Raw genomic sequence first — 18,772 nt, 5'->3', positions numbered from 1 at the left:
TGAGCATGAAACATTTTTGTGGCTGCTAGTCCTGTAGTATTAAGACTTTGTATCTTATGGAATGTAAGTCTGCTGTTTCTTTTGAGTTGGGTGCAAAGACTGAATTGCTAAGCATAGTGACAGGTAGAAAGCTAATCGTAAAAATTGTTTCACCATTATGTTCAGACTTCAGAGTGGCAGACATCATGATCAGTAGAGTTAACAGTAAAACTTCGGGGGACCATTCCAGGTCTAACCCGCTCCCGTCCCACCTTTTTCATAACCGTTGATTTAAACCCATATCATTGGGACGTTAATACATTAATATCCTTATAGAGTAAAAAAAAAGGTGAAATCCCATCCCATCATTTTGGGGTGGGATTTAAGAAGTTCCCAAATTTCGGCTCAAGTGCAATGGAGGTTTCATGCATCTCTCACATGTTTCATTTTATACGTCACAAATGTTTCGAAAATCCAAGATTTTTTTTTTCATTATTGTTTTTCTTCCTTTTCAGTTTGGGTTTTTGTTTATTGTTTTGAAATCAATCCTAGTCTTGTAAAAATCTCCGCAGGGGCAATTGGCCCCATTCAAATACATTAGTTCTTTGTCCCAGCCACCATTGGACACCCCCCCTCTATGCAGTTCGGTGGCCAAGATCTCAGGTAGCAAGCAAGAACCTGAACACATCACTCAATGAGATGATCCCTTGTACACGCTTGCTGCCGGCCTCGACTATAACAAGTCTTCTAACCCCTGTAACAAAAAAAGGAGCAATAAAATGCTTGGTTAAATCTACATCCAAAATCAACAAACAGAAGTGCAACTACAGCAACTAGTCAGAAATAGTTGTTCATGGGAGAGATTACCAGGGTTTGCCAATCGCTCCATAATTTTTTGCAGAGGATCAGAACTCAAACACATCTGACATCTCTGCTGTCCATTGAAGAAGCCATAAGGAGAATTCGCATCTTGTCCCAGTTGCAGTACCTGTACAAGTGAAAGGAGATGAAGAACTAAGATTCAGTCGTGCATAATTTTCCTAAATTTCGAGCAAAATGAGTGTTCATCCTCATTAAGCAGTAAACATTTCAGATGTTGACATTTATGCAGACTTTGCAATGGTTTGTCCAGGAAACATCTGCCAGAACATATAAATAAATGCCTCTGAGCAGTAAGCAATTACCTGCTGAATAGTAACTTCATCAAGATGAATCTGAGCATAGGCTTTATCCTTTGCCAAAGCAGTAATATCACTGTCGAGAAAATAACAAGTAGTTGCCTCGTTAAGTTTTATTCTCTACAATAAAAAACAAAATAAAAGAAAAATTATGCATATACGTACCTTCGAGAATAAATATCGAGCAATGAGTCATTGTCATCCACTATTGGTATTGAACTGACATCATCTGTGAAAGGCAATGTAATAGCACTGGATGAGCAAAAGTTCATGATACAGGAGAACAAGTTAGTAATGTTCATGGCAAGGATCACACTCATGTGGGAGAGAGAGAGAGAGAGAGAGATGATTCCTTCAATTGAAGACAAGAACGACAATGGACCCAACAATTGCCAACTCTCCCAGTGAAAAAATTTAGCATTTCTAAAACTGAAGCACCCTGAGATCAAATCAATGTAGCCAGGGACCAGTCTGTTTGGACCATGGCCTAGCAGGAGAAAACACCCAGCAGAAAATTATACAAACCGGTCATGGTTTAGGACACACTCGTTTAACCCTAAATTTAGATAATTTATTTTAACTTCTAGTCAGGAGCATTGGTTAATTGCTTTCCTAGAGTTACTATTTTATTACTGCGAATGACATTTTCTGAATGATTAAGACTCTGAAATGATTCTTGATTTTTATTAATATAAGTTCTTTTGAATAAATATACTTCGAGGAGATCTAAAGAAACTCCCCACCATGGTGGGGGCGTGGCTTAAATTATTAATAACAAGATTAGCTAAGGTGTCACGTGTCTCAAAGAATTTGCTAGGATTGAAAATTAAATAATGAGATTAGCGACCTTTCTTGGCCAACCATGGTGACTTATATAACATTACATAGTTTTGATTCAATTGACATATCTACTGCTAACATCATGGATCAACCCCTGGCTAAACCCAGTTGGCACCTTCAACTAAACTCTGGGTAGAAGCATCGGAAAAGAAAAACCATTCATATATTCCTCCATTTCACAGTAACTGCTACCCAAATTTATTTCAATAAATCTTCATTTAGGTTACCTCATACAAATGATGATGCATTTAAGAAAATTGGGAAGGCAGCAAATATACAGAACCAAGTTTTATGATAAAAGAACAAGCACTAAAAGTGTCAATTTGAGATTAAATATCTACTCCATCAGCATAAACAAAATTTCCTGAAGACCATAGTTAGGAGACACTAACCTTGCAGTAACAAAGACAGGGCAGCACCAACAGAAGCATTTGGTCTCAGCATTGTAAATGGCCGTCCACTAGATTCACCAATTTTTGGAAGCCAGGAGCCCAAAGGAATTGTACAAATTGGTTGCTGAAGAACTGGCAAGGAACTATAGCTATGTCTAAAATGTCTGCATATACCTGAAAATCAGGCCCGGATATTAACACCACGACATGTTCCCTGAACCAATTATAACAATGACAAAACTTACACTTCAGTATTCCAGAAAGGCAAGCAAGATGCAGTAGCTGCGGAAAAGAACCATCTTGTCCAGAAGAATGGATGATGGGAATTGTTGAGATGTTGTTTTGCAGAATCTTGCAAGCAACGTCTTTCAGTGAATCATAAGGCCCAGCCTGGACATTACACTCAAAAGGTATTATAATAGTGAATGACCAGTATTAAAGATAAACATTCAAGTGGTAGTTATAAGGAGTTTAAGTTCAAGAAAAATTAGTGAAATACTAATTTACCATGAAATACAAGTTTAAACGAAAGAGTCAGCAGACAAGATAATTATCAATCAATCAAACACATTACATATAAAATTTTGGATGTTAAAAAAACACACAGAAGCTGTTCACCATTAATGGGAGAGACTGAACTTTTACAGCAATAGTTTGCAATAAGATAGATTCCTTTACAAGCTCAGAGGTTGAGAGGGGAAGGTGAGCCTATCCGACCCTACCTGAGATATTCAGGGCAATACTGTTTTAATTTAAAGATTCAGCCAGTATTATTGTTTGTTGGACGCTATGTTTCAGTTTTAAGAAATCTAGGAATTGAGGATTTCTGTTCCAGGGTTCTTGAATTGTGGTGATTTGGGGTTAGGGTTTCTGGTTTTGCTCAATCCTAGTAAAAATCTACATTAGTAGTTTATAAACTACATCATATAAAGTAAGCCACTTAAAACTTCTCGCTAATGAAAAGCACGTGAAGAAGTTCAAGACATTCTGGAACATCGTATCTTAAACGAATATGAAAGTGAAAAGGCAAATATTGTAGCATCAAAAAATTAGCAGAGGATGCAGGCATTAAGTCAAGACCTCCATAAATAATCCCCACTCAGACAAAGTGCAAAGAAATTTTTTTGAATGGAAAAAGGAAGTTCTATTAAAGAAATAAGGGACCACAACTTAAGAAACCATGGTTGAATAACTAATTTAGTGGCACAGGCGACAATACATCAAATAGAGCACTTACAGAGATGAGATGAGAAGCTCTTTCTCTGTCATCTATTTGTCTGTTAAGTTGTACTTTGCCCTCCTTCCATGCTGCTATTGTATGCGTTTCTAATTCTTCTTCTGTCAAACTAGATCCACGATTTCCTAGCTGGATTTAGCAGTTAGACAACGTTAAACGATTTAGGCATAAAAGGTTTCCAAATGCATGACAAGAAAACAGCTACATACGGTTTTACATAATTTCATTCAATTTGACTTAGCTGCGCCATATTCCAAGTTTTACGAAACTGTCAGGTATTTTATAAAGAAAATCCAACAGAATTAGAGTTGGTTGGATGAGGGGGAAGAATGCATCCAGAGGACCAGAAGTTTGTCAGATTGAAGAATGCCCTTTATGTTAAAGGTGATATTCTGTTAGTCTGCTAACACCTCGCAATAATGTACCACGCATACTGTTTGAATGAGAAGAGACAAGATGCCCAACTCATAAATTGCGGCATAAGTGAGCATATTAAGAAATCACCTAAGATCATTTGGACTTGTAAATTGTAATAGCCAAAGAAAGAGACTATTTGATCCAAGATGGGTAGCTTCAATCAAATATAAGAAATCAGCTAAGATTGTTTGGACAAGCAATATCCAACAAAGAGACTATTTGATCCAAGATTGGTAGCTTCAATCAAATATAAGAAATCACATAAGATTGTTTGGAAGTGTAATATCCAAACTATATCTTGTTTTCATCTTTTCAGGTATGTAGTACTACTGTAGTAGGGTGGAATTATTCCACCTTGTGGGCCCATGGCTGTACCAGGAAATTTTTTTCTTTTTGAAGGGAAAAGAATTTTTTTAACAGGCACCAAGAAGGTGCATCAAAAGTTACAAAGAGGACAAACAAATGGCCTCAACAAGATTTTAAAGAATGGGAGGCACAAAGTTTTAAAGTAGCGCATATAATGTCAATGATAAACGTCTATAGAACAATCCCTATTATCAAAAGTTCTACTTTCAAGAACTTTTATCATTTTTTCCTATAGATGTTGGCGTAGCTTGTATATCTTTCCAAAGTAAAATTAAAATTTTACTCCAAACTTATCACAAAAAAATATTTTTAAAAATATTACAACTAATTTTCATCTGATTCAGAGTTTCAGACACACCTCTCTTAGGATCAGGATGAAGTCCACTGCACTTAGAACTCCAACAAATTGATATTTGCAGAGGTCCCACAGAGGAGCCACAGGGATTCCCTGAAAATAGCTTAAAACTGTAAAAACTCATAAACATAATATCTGGTAATGAAAAGTAATGCCTAGAGTCAAACCGAAAAAACAAGGGTGTCAGTGTCATAGGACTGAGAGCAGAAATCAACATATCCTTACTCCTCCATTAGGAGATGCTGTTTACGTGGATTGAAGGCCTACTTTGCAATGGAAGAGCTTTATCACTATTCCAAGGCTGGCCCACTAGAAGTAATGATTATGCATCTTAACTTTTGTGAAATGAATTAATGTTTAATTCTGAAAATTGCATAAGAGAAAAATCTCTCGAGACCAATATAAAAGAAAGTGAAAATGTTATATATACATAGAGACAATTAAAGTAGGTTTTAACTTCCTATCTACAACAGTATATACCAAAAGTAAGAATTACTCTAGGCATGGATGTTTCTGGATACATGTAAGGCTATGCATCAATGAGATTAACCTGTTCATAGAGGAGATGGAATGCTTGCTTCACCGGTAAATTAATATCCAAGACCATAACCTGCAATATAAAACAAAATAAGAAAGTGTTGATGCTTGCTAAAAGTAAGCAGTTCAATTCCAATATATGTCCACAATAACAGATGCCAGAAAAGGTAAAGCGTTCAAACCTTGCCCGATTCAGGCAGTAACTCGTATGCAGTCTGTCCTGATAAGAACACGGATATCCGTTGACGAGAAACTTTCAAATCAGCATCCGATATCCTTGGAATTGTATCCTAAAAATTTAACGGCCCAATGATGTGACACATTTTTTAGGTAGAATAAAATAAGAAATAAAAATTGCAATAAAATATTAAATAAGGATATGAGACAACTCTAACATTCAGTATATTAATTTTCCAGTTAAACTATCGTAATTGCCATGTGTCAGTTTCCAGAACAAAGGTTTGTCCACAAAAAGGTAAAAATAATATTTGATGTTAAAAAAATTTCAACCATTAGCCACTCAGATGTTTCAAATCACCAATTAGGAATTTAGGTCAGTGTACATCAGTCAGGAAATCACCATGTGCAAACTTCCAAGACCCTTTGCTCAGAACTCATGGAAGGGAAGCAAAGCAACCTTTTGGCATGGGAAGAAGAAAGTCAATGAGTTAAGAGGAATTAAATATTCATGATCCCCTACCAGAAAGAAGCCAATAAAGGGGATGCATATTGGAGGGATCCATCACAAAATGAAAAAGTCTAATAAAGGTCCTTCAGTCTACCTCCCATTCTAGTTTTGTAATAAATTGACTTCTCCTTACTATTTTTTCCCGGACATATTAAATGATCGAAACTCCTCTGACGCAACATTTTACGCAAGGCAAGCTTATATACAGCGAACCATAGACGTGGAAGTACGGGATTCACAAAGGTTACCAATGCATGGGACATTTTGGTACAGGGAATAGGTACAACAGTATACTGATGTATGATATTAGTGGGACAAGAATGCAAAATTAGTTGAAACCCTATGCTGTCCCATAGTTTACTTTGTTGCATCTATCGCACCAGCTTCGGTGTGTGATAAAGTAGAAATAGACATGTAGTTGTCTTCACCCTTCCCTCTCTCCAGCCCCAATAAATGCAAAGAAGATTTTCTTTTATCCTTCTCCTCCACTCAAAATTGTATCATGAAGCATGCAAGGAAGAAATAATCTATCTGCAAGTTACCTCAACTATATGGACTACACATCTTTTCTCACCATCCATGCTTATTTTTTAGATAAACTTCATGCTTGTATTTCAATTTTTCATCGATACAAGAGTACTCAAATCTGGTGATGTGGATCCCAAATGGTGCCAAGGCTGAGTGAGGATCCCAATAACAGTGGAATGTCCAAGAAAAGGCAGAACTCTTGAACATTGCAAACACCAACAATCTTGCATAATTGAGATACTGATGTAATTTTCAACTATAAATTCTTCCTCAAAAAGATATCAACTTTAACTATTTTTATGACTCAAGAGCTTTACAGTTTACAATCATGGCGAATAAATCAAAACGGAAATCAAGTAAGATGAATGATGACAATAAATTGTGGCCATCAGGCCCATCACATACCAGCACAATCAAGTCATACACCCATACCCCTAATAAGTACGTAAAGCAATACCCAAAAACAAGAACATTTTTCTTACAGGACGTAAGAAGACATCATCGAGCTCCATGTTAGATCTGCCAGGAGCCTGAGAAACAATTGTCGGGATCATATCTGATTCTCTAGCTAAAAAAACGGTGTTTACTGTCCCATTGGTTCCACTCACAAAGGGCTGTAGCTCATCATGCCGCCATTCTCCATCGACAATAAACTTGTACTGCATGTGAAGGTGCCAAAAAATCTCAATGTAACTATAAAAGTCCAAAAAAAAAAAAAAAAAACCTACGCCTTTAAATCTGAATATTACTCACACCAAATACTTCACACCAAGCACAGAAATCATACTATTTATGCAAAAATCATTAAAAGATTAATTCATAACTGCACATAATTAGGACTTAGACTAACTTAAACAATCTCTTTCACCTGCATAAAAGTCAAACCTCTAGAAAATTTCACATTGGATTAATGGAATAATACCAAGGCCATGCAAAACAAAAGTTGAGAAAAAGGTTTAGATATAACTGCAAACGGTAATTAGATTTATGTGCAGTATTGTATTCTACTGAAAACAACTGAATTTGCCTAGCATAGAGTTGAAAGGTGTCTTCTCAATTAGCAGCATTTTCATCAAGACCTATAGCCTTCTCTTTTTTGAAGGGAAAAAGTTTGTCTTTTCCTCTCTATTCAAAGCTTATGTCTGAACAAAGCACAAAATGTACCCGTCCACTCTCCTTCTCTTTTCAACCGGTGCGAATTGGGACAAATAGTAGGAATATTTTGCTTTCTTATGTTAATATATTAATCTACAAGATGACAGTCTAGTAATGGCATGGCAACAGCCATCGTAAAGACTATAATTTCTAAAAAAATATCCTTTACAAAAAGAAAAGAAATGAGTTGAATCATCAAGATACAACAAGGATACCCACAGCAGAATCAAAAAAAAAATGAAAATGAAGTAACATGAGGTTTGGATTCATAGAGAAAGAACGATACTCCAAATATCTCACCTGGTGATATCCTGGAGTTAAGTTGCAAATTACTTGAAACACAGTTGGACAACCCTCCATTGGAGACATAAGTATATGCTCAGACCACCTGCGCATATACATGGTTGCCAAACCATAACATGAAAACGTGAATCTAAACATATCGTTACAGCACCACTCCATGCATCAATTTGGGGAGGGAAAACACAAAAGCTCTAACGCAATACATTTATCCTTTAGCCAATGACTTAAAATCCAAAAAAGCCATTCACTGACAGTAATATTACATTCCAGTTAGTGGTTATACAACAAAAATATGATTAACCTAAGAACTCACCTAGTGAATGAGCCACTAAGATAGACGCTTCTTCCCCCATAAGCCCACACGAACCGCATTGGAATCAAAACGGGTCTTGAAGCTCCACTATCGTCACGTCCACCATCTGCACCAGGTTTAAACATTTTACCCCAAATTTACTATCGCACACGCCCAAAATTAGTCCAAAACTTGCAAACTGTGATACTTCTTCAACGGCTACAGTCGCTGCAGACACGGTTGTATGATTCAAACTTCAAAAAACAACGATTTAAGAATTAAGACCTCAATTTTGGGATCCTCTTCGCCTGTACAGAGGACCCCGCAATGCTTGCAACATGCAGAGTCACCAAATAAGAATCGAGCCCCAAAAATCAAAATTTTATCAAAAAAATCACGGAATTTCAACAAACTTGTACGCGAAACTCCTAAAAAAACCCGATAGCGGACACTCTAAGCACCATTAGTCAACAAGCTTGAAATTCCCAGCAACCCAACAAGCTGAAATCACGCAATCACAGCCAATCCGAGCTCTGATCTGCCGCAAAAAATAAATAAAGAACTCATGAATGAAACAAATCGAGAAGCCCTAAAGGTCGGAACTTGGTGAAGAAACAGATAGCGAAATTGTGGTAACAGTTGATGGGTAAATGTGGTTCGTAAATAGTGCCCAAGAAAGATAAACAAAACCCTAATTTGATTGAGAAAAATTAAGGAGAGTATAGCTTAAAAGGTATGTTTGTGGTCTCTCAATGAAGAATCCCTGAGGACAGAAGGAAGTGCAGAAGAGAGAAAAAAAAATAAAAAATAAAAAAAATTATATAATGCTCGTCCAATTAAAAACCATGAAATTAAGATAAAAATAAAAAGACACATTTGTACAATTGTTTGGTATGAAAATAAATTAAATATATATTCTTTTGGAAAAATATTTAAGGGATTATACATTTATTAGGAAATACAATAATTACCTTAACAAAAATAAATTGATAGTACAAGGAAATATATTTTTGTATGGATTGTACAACTAAATAAATATTTAAATATTCCAAGAATGTAATACCGTCGCAACGGTATCGTTCAACATCACAGACAGAATTGCGAGGGAGGGAAAGCTAGAAGGATTTTGCAAGTAGTGAGTTGTGACATCCTTTATATTTTTTATAATTTAAAACGGTCAGAATTTTATTATCTTTGAGGGTTGGTAAACAATAAGTCACACAAAAATGGCTCAATTAATTACAACTGCAATTCTAATTGGGCCATTGGCAATCCACAGCTTGGAGTGCTTCCACATGGGCCCAATATCATTGTGTGAATTGGGCCCAAGCCCACTTATGTGGGTACTTTTGCACAATGTGAATTGTGGCCCACACCAGCTATCCCGCATCAAGCTTGGTCCTCAAAGGCATCTCCAGTTACCAGTCTTCGCCTGCCTCCTCCTCCACCTGTTGACGGAGCCTGGAGGTTAAGACCTTCAAAATACATAAATTAATTAATTAATTAATTAGAAAATGGCAAGACTCAATATCAAATTTATCCTCCCCTAAAAGTGATTTGCATACGCCCGAGCCACTTTGTTTTTATTTATTTTTTTTAAACAGTGGTTTGGGGAGTGTAGGATTCGAAACGAAGCCACGACCTAATGGATGTGTGATCCTTTACATCCAACATGATTACCGTTCAACTAATGAGTCATTTGGCCCGATCCACTAGTTAGAGTGGGCTTGTAATTCGAATCCCCGTTTAAAAAAAAAAAGTGATTTGCTTGGTCAAGGGAGAAAAACTAGGAGGAAGGGGACATTCAATCAAATCAAGAAGCAGTGGAAGGAGGAAGAAATGTGAGGTCTAAGAGAAAAAACTAGAAGTTTGGAATAGAATTAAGATATGTCATAGGAAGGAACTTAAAATCCCTTGTTTCAGTTTCTCAATTTTCTATTTGACTGGTGGTTTAAGTGCTGAGTTTGATGATATTCAAATGTAGTGTCACAGACTAATATGTTTATCCTTATTAATTGATTATTCTCAGGTTCATGTCTAACCTCTAAACATGTCTATTTTACCACACACTCAAAGAGACTAATATGAATCACGTGGGTAACGGCCTAATTGGTCAATTTCTTTGAGGCCATATCAATTGGACTCGGAAGGTCTTGAATTCAATTTTCACTAACCTAACTTATCTTATCATTTCGACGGGTGGAAAAATTTTATGACCTTAAGGCCCGAGTCTAGGTCCATATAGGATTGGGACAAACGAGTTTACTCGTTTCCCATTACCAAAGGAAAAAAATACCATTCAACATCGACTTGAAAAGATAACATCCCTTTCATTAACCAGTAAGAGTCAAATTCCTCAAACCTAACAAGTGAGAGGAATCAGCGTGATAGGATACCAAAAGAAAATTCTGAAAGCAAGGGTAACACCCACCAAACAAAAAACAAAACACTATCTTTGCTATGCATCAGTAAGATTAGTACAAGCACCCACGGTCATCAAACATTCTTGATCAAGACCAATCATACTCCATTTATATGAGCTGAGTTTTCCATCAAAGAAGACAGCCATTCCCCTGGTGTCGATGTGGGGCTTCCCTCTTCCAGCCTCATCCCAGCACATTTGGACAACATTTCCTGGATATGATTCTCATTGGCAGTGTATCAGAAGGACAATCAGTTCAGGAAACCAAAGAACAAGCAAGCAAACAACAGCAAAACTGTTTGTAATTGCAAACTGAAGAAGATGACCCGTCACGGCAGAGCAGGAAAAAAAATTCAAACTTGACATGTTTGAAATCAACAGATCTTTAAAAAATGTACTCCAACCAATCTAATTCACCTTAGCTCTATATGGTGATATGGTAATAGGGTCATTACTTGCACACGTCACGTTTATGCCAAATCCGTACAAAATAAACAAGCCCGGTTTCACTACTTGAATCATATTATCAATAAAATTTTATCCAAGAACCAAAACATTACAACTTATAACCATCCCTGATAGCACACATTTAGGACATTGCCTTGCCCGGTCACAGTGGTTAACATAATGGTATATACATTTGTCATACGTTACAGACATATTACAATTCAATAACTGTTTTAATCTAACAGGTCATAGTTTCGTAAACGAGAGTATGTCCACACCTGAAAATCGGTGAATAGGCCACAGTTCTCAGCTTGCTGCTTTTCGTTCAACCTAGCCACTCTATTCTCCACCAACTGAGCTATGACAACCTGCAAAAGGAATCAGGATGGGCACAGAATAAAAAGTTGATCAAATTTCAAAACAGATAGTAAACTTGACACAACAACAATGCAGATATCAAGGAAACAACATTTTCTAAGTGAATTATTTGTCTAGACTTGCGAGCTTTCAGGGTCTGCAAAAGACAGTAATACCTTTAGTAACTTTTCTCCAGTGCAACAAGGGAAGCAGCAACTGGCTCTTTCTTTCTCCCGATTTATGCACCATTTAACCTGAAAAAATATATAACATTTTAAGAATATAGACCATCCAAATATGCACCAAAAAGTTATCAACAGGTTATTTAAATTCCAGCAAGAAAAACCTTTTGAATGTAATCAGCACATGAATCATACAGAAGCCACCCCTCAGCTAACCGAGAGTAGTAATTAGCAGCTTCTTCCAGCATGGCCTTCTCAAACTCTTGATAATACCTTGATCTACCACATCCATCAATTTCTACAAATATAAGCAAGGCATTCTTCAGTACATTCCAATCTATGTGTGACCCTTCACGCTCCTGATTGATCTGCGTGCAAATTCAAATTAGAACCAAATGCGTGGACAGAAAATGTAATAGCTTAGATGAAGCATTTCTTTCCACCAACCAGCGATATTGCAGCTGTACAAAATTCATGGACTAGCTTCTCAAAAACCTGAAACATAATTTTTTTTTAAAAAATCATGCTCACAGAACCCTTCGATCAAAATAGGATAGAAAAAAAGAGAGGGAAAAAAGATCTAACCAGTTCTTGAAAACAATTAATACAGGTATCATTAAGCGACAGAACTTTGGCAGAATGTGGGATAAAGAACCGGTCCAGGTATTGGAAGAATCCGATTAGCCTCTTTGACATCTTCTTGTAATTACACCACATTACAACAAGTTCTGTCAACAAAGGAGCACCGCTTTTGTTGGCTAACGATGGCAGTACCTGAAATTAAATGGTAGAAGAATAATCACCACTTTTGTGCAAGAGCATATGGTGAAATAGTGAGGCGATTTGTCTGAGAAAGAAGAATCCGTATGGATGCAAAAACACCCATGACATCTTACTGTCGAAACAATGCTCTCCTCCAAGCTCTCCTTGAATCTATCATAAATCTCATTTGTTTTTCCGTAATTGTTAGGATTAACGCACATGAAATAAACACATCTACCAAAGTAGTGAAGGATCAATCAAGATTATGAAAACTGAAGTAAAGTACTCTTCACAAGACTTAAGAAAAATTCCTTTTGAATAACACAAAGGATACTCATAGAATCTAAAATATTCTTCGGTAGTGAACTTTAAATCCGATTCGCCTTGAATGATTCTTCTTGCCTTCACAATTGCCTCTTCCATTATCATCAGCCCTTCATCAACTGAAATTTCTTTAGGAAACATGGCTCTGTTCCCTCAAGAACAGCAACAAAGAAGTCAGCCATAAGAAGTCAAGAAAGTAATTAATTGCAGAAAGACAAGATCAATTGAATAACTTATCACCAATCAAACGGAGAATAAGCCCCTAAAACTGAAATTGAAGTTTTCCCAGCACCATACCCACGATTTTCTTGGCATGCAAACAAGCGAAAATCGCAGAAAATGCTGAATAAAAAACCCAATTATTGAATGCACCGACTTAGCAGAACAAACACTTGAAAACTTTTCACAGCACCTTACCAACGAAAACGATTTTCTTGACATGCAAACAATGAAAATGTCAGAAAATGCAGAACAAAAATCCCAAAAATCATATAAAGCGATAACACTAAACAGAGAGTCATTGCATGCAATCACATTATCAAAAATGAAAAATATCATAATAAACATTTGACATTGAAGAACTAATGAAACCCACATAAACCCCAACAAAACTCCAAATAATAAAGATTTAGAGAACCAAAAAAAAAGTAAGAACACCATGCAACGATTCTGAAACTACACGTTTGAAAAGAAAAATGTAATCTTTATACAAAAATCATATTACCTGACTGTCTGTCGAACTCGAAAACTCGGCTGTGGAAGAGAAATACCTTCCTCGATGAAGACGAGGAAGGGGGTCTTTCTATTTTCTGTTGCGTTACGTCTTTTGGTTTTTTTGGCTACACACGTGTTAATTGGTAATTATTACAGATTAAATATTTATTGAAAATATCAACTAGAGGTCACTCGATTGATAATCGGTTGGATTAAGCACACGCTGAGTTAGGCACAGGTGTGCCCAAACTTCAATTCCAAAGAAGTAAAATTTTCAATGATATTTCAAAAAAATATTTATTGAAATTAAAATTAATTGAGACCCAAAAAGAGATTAATTGAGACAATCAATTATAATATTTTGTAATATCAACCAAATATCTCCATAAATATCAATCCATTATACTATGAGATTCGATCAATTGACTTTAAATATCAATTATCCATAGTCATTTTATAATTTAAATATTAAAATTTAATAGTCAGTTTTGAATCGAATTATAAATTTAAAATTAGAGGATTTTTGAACTAAATGTGGTGAGATTAGTGTCTAGTTTATTTAATTTATGGTTTATTTATTTCAAAATTTTGAGTACAAACATAATTCACATACTCTTCATGTAACCCCAAAACCACCATGTAAATACTATTAATGTGACTCTTCCCCTATGACTACAAGCATATTGTGCCCTTATGAACCAGTTCAATATTTAATGTATTGTTCATGTATAGAGTGTAAATCCAATCTCTCATTGAGAAGCAGTGTATGAGAGATTGAGATAGAGAGAAAGAGAGATCCACGAGGAGTAGCATCGGTGGCAAGACGGATCTTGGTAGGTACGGGTTAAGCGCACATCTTCGGTTTTGATTATGTAATTGAGATTATATTCACGATTGAACTGAGATGTACAGTTGTCTTCGAATTTTATCACGTAGGCCCGTGAACCTCAAATCACAAGGCCCAACCTGGCAAGCCTAATGGGCTTAGCCTTTTTGCTTGCCTTTTTTTAAAAGGATTTGAAGGATGTGTGTTTTTGCAAGATTAGAACCCAAGAACTCATGGAAAACTCAAATATTATGCTACAAGTTCATTTGCAATAACTATTCCCATACTTAAATATTAAAAAAAAAATTTAAAATTTTAAAATTGGGCCGGCAAACCCAGCTCAGCCTGTGAAGAGGTGCTGGGCCGGGCCTAGCAAGGCACATTGACCTTGGTCAACAGGCCGTACTGGGCGGGCCGATGAGCTTGAGTTCTGTTTGTCACCTCTACATTCGGACAAACATATACTACAAATGATCCACACTCCACAGTGCACATTGTATCAGAGCAGATGATCGCGCATGGTTAATGGGCTATTAATCAAGTCCATGGCAAACCCACCACAGAACGGAAAAGACGTCAGCTTTCTGGGCCAATGCTCCACCAAAAGGAGGCCCAATGCTTAAACCCAGCTATCAAATTCAGTCCAGCCCAAATTAGGAGAACAGTTACAAGTTCCAAGTTCATTTCAATGGGCTATTTTGACGACCCCAAATTTACGTCTACTTAGCCATTCGAAGGGCATTCTAGGTTAAGTGATTCCTCGGTCACCAAAAAATATATTATATTAGAGTATACAAGCTTGGCCCCAAAGGTCACGAGTTTAATTTTTGAAATAGTCTCACGATACATATTATGTAAGGATAAAGTCTGCATACATCCTACCTATCTCAACCCCGTCCACTGCGAAAGCCTCGCACCTAAGCTGAGCTCAATAAACCAAGCCAAACCCTTAAATTGCTGCACAGAACCCCTCAATTGCTCAAACTGATCACAGTCGGCAAGATAATCAAACTGCTAAGGGAAACAAGGCAACAAACATTTCATGCTGATCCTGTCCAAAGACACAGCTGCATAATACCTTCTGACAGTTTTTCATAGACTATTCAAAATCAAAGTTTCTAGACTCCAAAGGCGAGCTTAAGGATAGATAAGTAAATGGGTAGTAAGCAATGTCTTAGGCTTCCATGAAGAACCAGGAATACCTTAAGAAAGTGTGGACACCATCAACTACAACTGCCAATGGCAAGGCGAAAAGTAATAGCAAAAATTTTATCAGAAGAGCTCATCAGCAAAACCAATAATACGTGATCCGGAGAAAGTATTACTACACCATTAATCTATGGAGAGAAAATAACTTTCAAAGATCACTAAAGGGTATTGCAAGAAACGATGTCCGGTCATCAGAAAGCATGTTTAACTTATAATCATGAAAGAAAAATGTGTTGAGAGAAAATGCACCAATTCTGAAGCAGACATCTTGCATCTAAGGCGAGGGAAAAAAAAACTTTCCGGTTTCACTTGTACAATAGATATCACAGTTTTTCAAGAGCGTTTGTTAATGTAAGGACAATAGGACATGGTAAGAGAATAGTAAATAAAACCTTACTCAGATAGCTCTTTGAGGTTTCTCAAGCAATGCAGAGAAATAGACCTCATCCTTGGATTTAGGAGCAATAACCCACTTGTGTTTCTTGTACCTGAACTGCAGAAACATGTACATGAAGTCATCCAAATCTTTCCTGTCACAAAAGAACCGATCGATCCACAGCAATCCTCCCGGCCTTAGTATTCGATCCCAATCATAGAGGATAAAATCTAACAACTGCAGGTCAATCCAGCCATCCATAAACCCAGAAGTGTGAATTATGTCCATTGTGTTGTCAAAAAAGGGAAGGCGCTGATTCAATGTTACATACAATGGAACCAAGCCTCTCAGTGCAATCATTTCATTGAATGGCGCTCCAAGATTCAGAGCAGTTGAGATGATAGTAACATTTTTTTCTCTCATTCTTGCAGCAAAACTTCCAGTTCCAATGCCAAAGTCTAAACCAATTCTAATCTCCCCGGGCTTAATAGCCAGAACATCACTTATCCAAAAATCCACAGGAAGTGAACTATTGGATGTATTCGTTACCCATTTAAGCTTCTCCAACTCCATCTCAAAGCAATTGATGCACTTTGAAAATCCTCGCTTTGGATTCTTGCTCGATAGGCATGTAAAGTTTCTGCACTGATAATTGCCCCATCGCACATTTCTATCATCAGGAATTTTCCACAAGGACTCATTGATGGGGTAAGGCTTCTGGTACACTTTTGAGGCCCTGGTCAAGCACCGCCTTCGAGGCAATGGATCACAACCATTAACCATGAGCTTCTGAGCAAGGTTCCAATCATCTTTACAGTAAGATCCAATATCATAGTCCATATACTCTTCCAATTCTTTCTTCATCAAAACACAAGCATGTCCAATTGTGTTATATACCCTCTCTTTCCCATAAATATTAATCTTCCCAAGTCTGTTCTCTTTGGGAGTAATATACTTCCGTATCTCTTCTCTAATGAAAGTATTGATCAAGGGTTCCTCTTTCATTGTACTGTTTCTAATTCCTTCAGCCATAGGTAATCGAATCTGTCGAAGAGCAATATGAGCATTATAAAGAGGCCTAATCACCTCCTCCTCTAAAAATTTCTTATGTTCCAGTCTCGTAATATTGGTTTTAACCAAGCCGTCTTTGTTCTTTTCCATTTCTTGCACTGTTCGCTCAAGCTTTTCCTGCAAGCTGTCCATCCTGTTCAGTACTTCCCCAACTCGATCGTTCAATGCTCTCAGATCAAACCCCTCATAGAGATCTTTGGCACCATAATAGGGTCGACATACGACTTCATTATGCAAGAAAAATCCAGATGAATACAACTTGAAAAGGTTTGCTATGCTTACAATCATAACAAGACCCCCTAACAGGATTTGAAGCCAACTCAATATTCTCCCCAATCTGCATTTTGGTAAGCATGACTTTCCCATCCTTGATGCAAACTGCAATCCAATGATTATTTTTCACTCACGGCTGTGTCTTGTTCTTCTACCTCATGATTCCATGTTTTAACCTAAAGATACAATGTAATAAAGAAACTTAAAACGAGTTTCATAGAAGAAAAAAGTACACAATACTCGGTCTGTGTGATTGGTTGAGAAAATGTAGGAAACTACTTATTTTTTTTTAAAAAAAACCTTTGTATTCATGACAGTATTCTGTCTCATGTAGTGGATTAAATTTCAACTATTGTTTGTATTCGGGCTTTGATGATGATCATAATCATGAGACAAGTATCATAGACAGACACAAGCTACGCCATAAGCCAAACAGAGAAGAAGAACAAAAACTGAATCTTACCAAAAAATTCCAACAAAACAAAAGGTTAGCGATAGAAATTAGAACATACCCAGATAAGAATCTCCCATAGTAAATGTAAAACTGAAGTCGAATCGCTCTTCCCTTCTCATTTGCATCGACCCTCTCTCACTGAAACTGCAAAAACGACCGTCCTTTTCTTCTCTCACTAAACCCATTGACTATGCTCTCACAGAAAACAAAAAACTTCAATTGTACTCCAATGTAGCTATTCAACAGCTTGGAATCGAGGTTTTAGAGCTGTAAAAACGTCAAGTGTAAGGAAAATTAAAGAGAGTTCATGGGACTATGGGAGTGAAACAGGATTGCTTGCTTAATCGGGCAAGTGAATAATTAAAAGAAGCGCACGAATCTCATCAAGAAATTAAACCCATGAATAATTTATCAAGCAATATATATATAAATATAATAATTAACAACTACACACACACAAAAAAAAAAAATTATATACATTGACTGAGAGTGTGGTAGTTGTTTTCGTTTGAAGCATGAACATGCCACCTCTACCTCTATCTGAATTGTTTCTTTTACTTTGCATCTTCGTTTTCTTTTGCCTTTTTAAGATAATAATTAACGAAAAAATAGCTCAAATTAGACTGCTCAATATGGGCTTCAGGGGTCTAAGGGCCCAATTAGAAATCTGGGCCTCTAACGGCCCCCATTATCTCCGGGCCTAGCTAGACGGGCCGAAAACCTCGATGTAGTAGTGACAATGCAAGCTTTAAATGGGCCAAAATGGCCCATGAAACCTCTACGTATATCCATCTAGTGAAAATCGACTATATGGGCTTGTTCACACCCAAGGCCCAAACTTAAATGCAGTTTTCATATAATGCCATAATGGACTGGGACGGCCGATATGACTTATTGACTTATGCGACCCGAGTGACTACAGTCTACAGTCATTTTTTTTACAGCATAAATGGACAAAAATTAATTAAATTAACCAAAATAATAATAATCTCAGTGATGGAAAAATCACCCAACAAAATACAGAATTTTTACATGGGTCAATTGACCAAGATAAAGTAAATACCTTCTAACTTTTATTACACAAAAAA

At 36.7% G+C, this 18,772-nt stretch overlaps 3 protein-coding genes across 3 annotated transcripts; all 3 read right to left on the bottom strand.

Moving 5' to 3' along the window:
- Positions 1 to 447: 447 nt before the first annotated feature.
- LOC120009965 (sucrose nonfermenting 4-like protein) lies at positions 448 to 9,338 on the bottom strand. Its single transcript, XM_038860702.1, has 13 exons — positions 8,289 to 9,338; positions 7,973 to 8,060; positions 7,000 to 7,176; positions 5,484 to 5,591; positions 5,315 to 5,374; positions 4,768 to 4,857; positions 3,627 to 3,755; positions 2,635 to 2,779; positions 2,390 to 2,563; positions 1,323 to 1,386; positions 1,164 to 1,233; positions 847 to 967; positions 448 to 733 (listed from the first exon to the last, which is right to left on the bottom strand). Exons 1-13 carry the CDS (start codon positions 8,411 to 8,413, stop codon positions 639 to 641), a joined length of 1,446 nt encoding a protein of 481 aa, XP_038716630.1. The 5' UTR covers positions 8,414 to 9,338; the 3' UTR covers positions 448 to 638.
- Positions 9,339 to 10,577: 1,239 nt separating this feature from the next.
- LOC120009490 (cullin-1-like) lies at positions 10,578 to 15,150 on the bottom strand. The gene is made up of 12 exons (XM_038860108.1): positions 15,097 to 15,150; positions 14,860 to 14,930; positions 14,689 to 14,765; positions 13,486 to 13,600; positions 12,772 to 12,906; positions 12,572 to 12,671; positions 12,261 to 12,449; positions 12,123 to 12,170; positions 11,840 to 12,043; positions 11,670 to 11,747; positions 11,415 to 11,504; positions 10,578 to 10,901 (listed from the first exon to the last, which is right to left on the bottom strand). The coding sequence occupies exons 1-12, from the start codon at positions 15,148 to 15,150 to the stop codon at positions 10,788 to 10,790; spliced, it is 1,275 nt and encodes a 424-aa protein (XP_038716036.1). The 3' UTR covers positions 10,578 to 10,787.
- Positions 15,151 to 15,785: 635 nt separating this feature from the next.
- LOC120009022 lies at positions 15,786 to 18,254 on the bottom strand. The gene is made up of 3 exons (XM_038859449.1): positions 18,163 to 18,254; positions 17,743 to 17,951; positions 15,786 to 17,406 (listed from the first exon to the last, which is right to left on the bottom strand). Exon 3 carries the CDS (start codon positions 17,321 to 17,323, stop codon positions 15,908 to 15,910), a length of 1,416 nt encoding a protein of 471 aa, XP_038715377.1. The 5' UTR covers positions 17,324 to 17,406; positions 17,743 to 17,951; positions 18,163 to 18,254; the 3' UTR covers positions 15,786 to 15,907.
- Positions 18,255 to 18,772: the final 518 nt, after the last annotated feature.

The sequence above is a fragment of the Tripterygium wilfordii genome, chromosome 11 (assembly GCF_013401445.1).
Source record: "Tripterygium wilfordii isolate XIE 37 chromosome 11, ASM1340144v1, whole genome shotgun sequence".
Classification (NCBI taxonomy): domain Eukaryota; kingdom Viridiplantae; phylum Streptophyta; class Magnoliopsida; order Celastrales; family Celastraceae; genus Tripterygium; species Tripterygium wilfordii.
The sequence above is the reverse complement of the archived record's forward strand: the minus strand, read 5'-3'. Positions and strand labels throughout refer to the sequence as shown.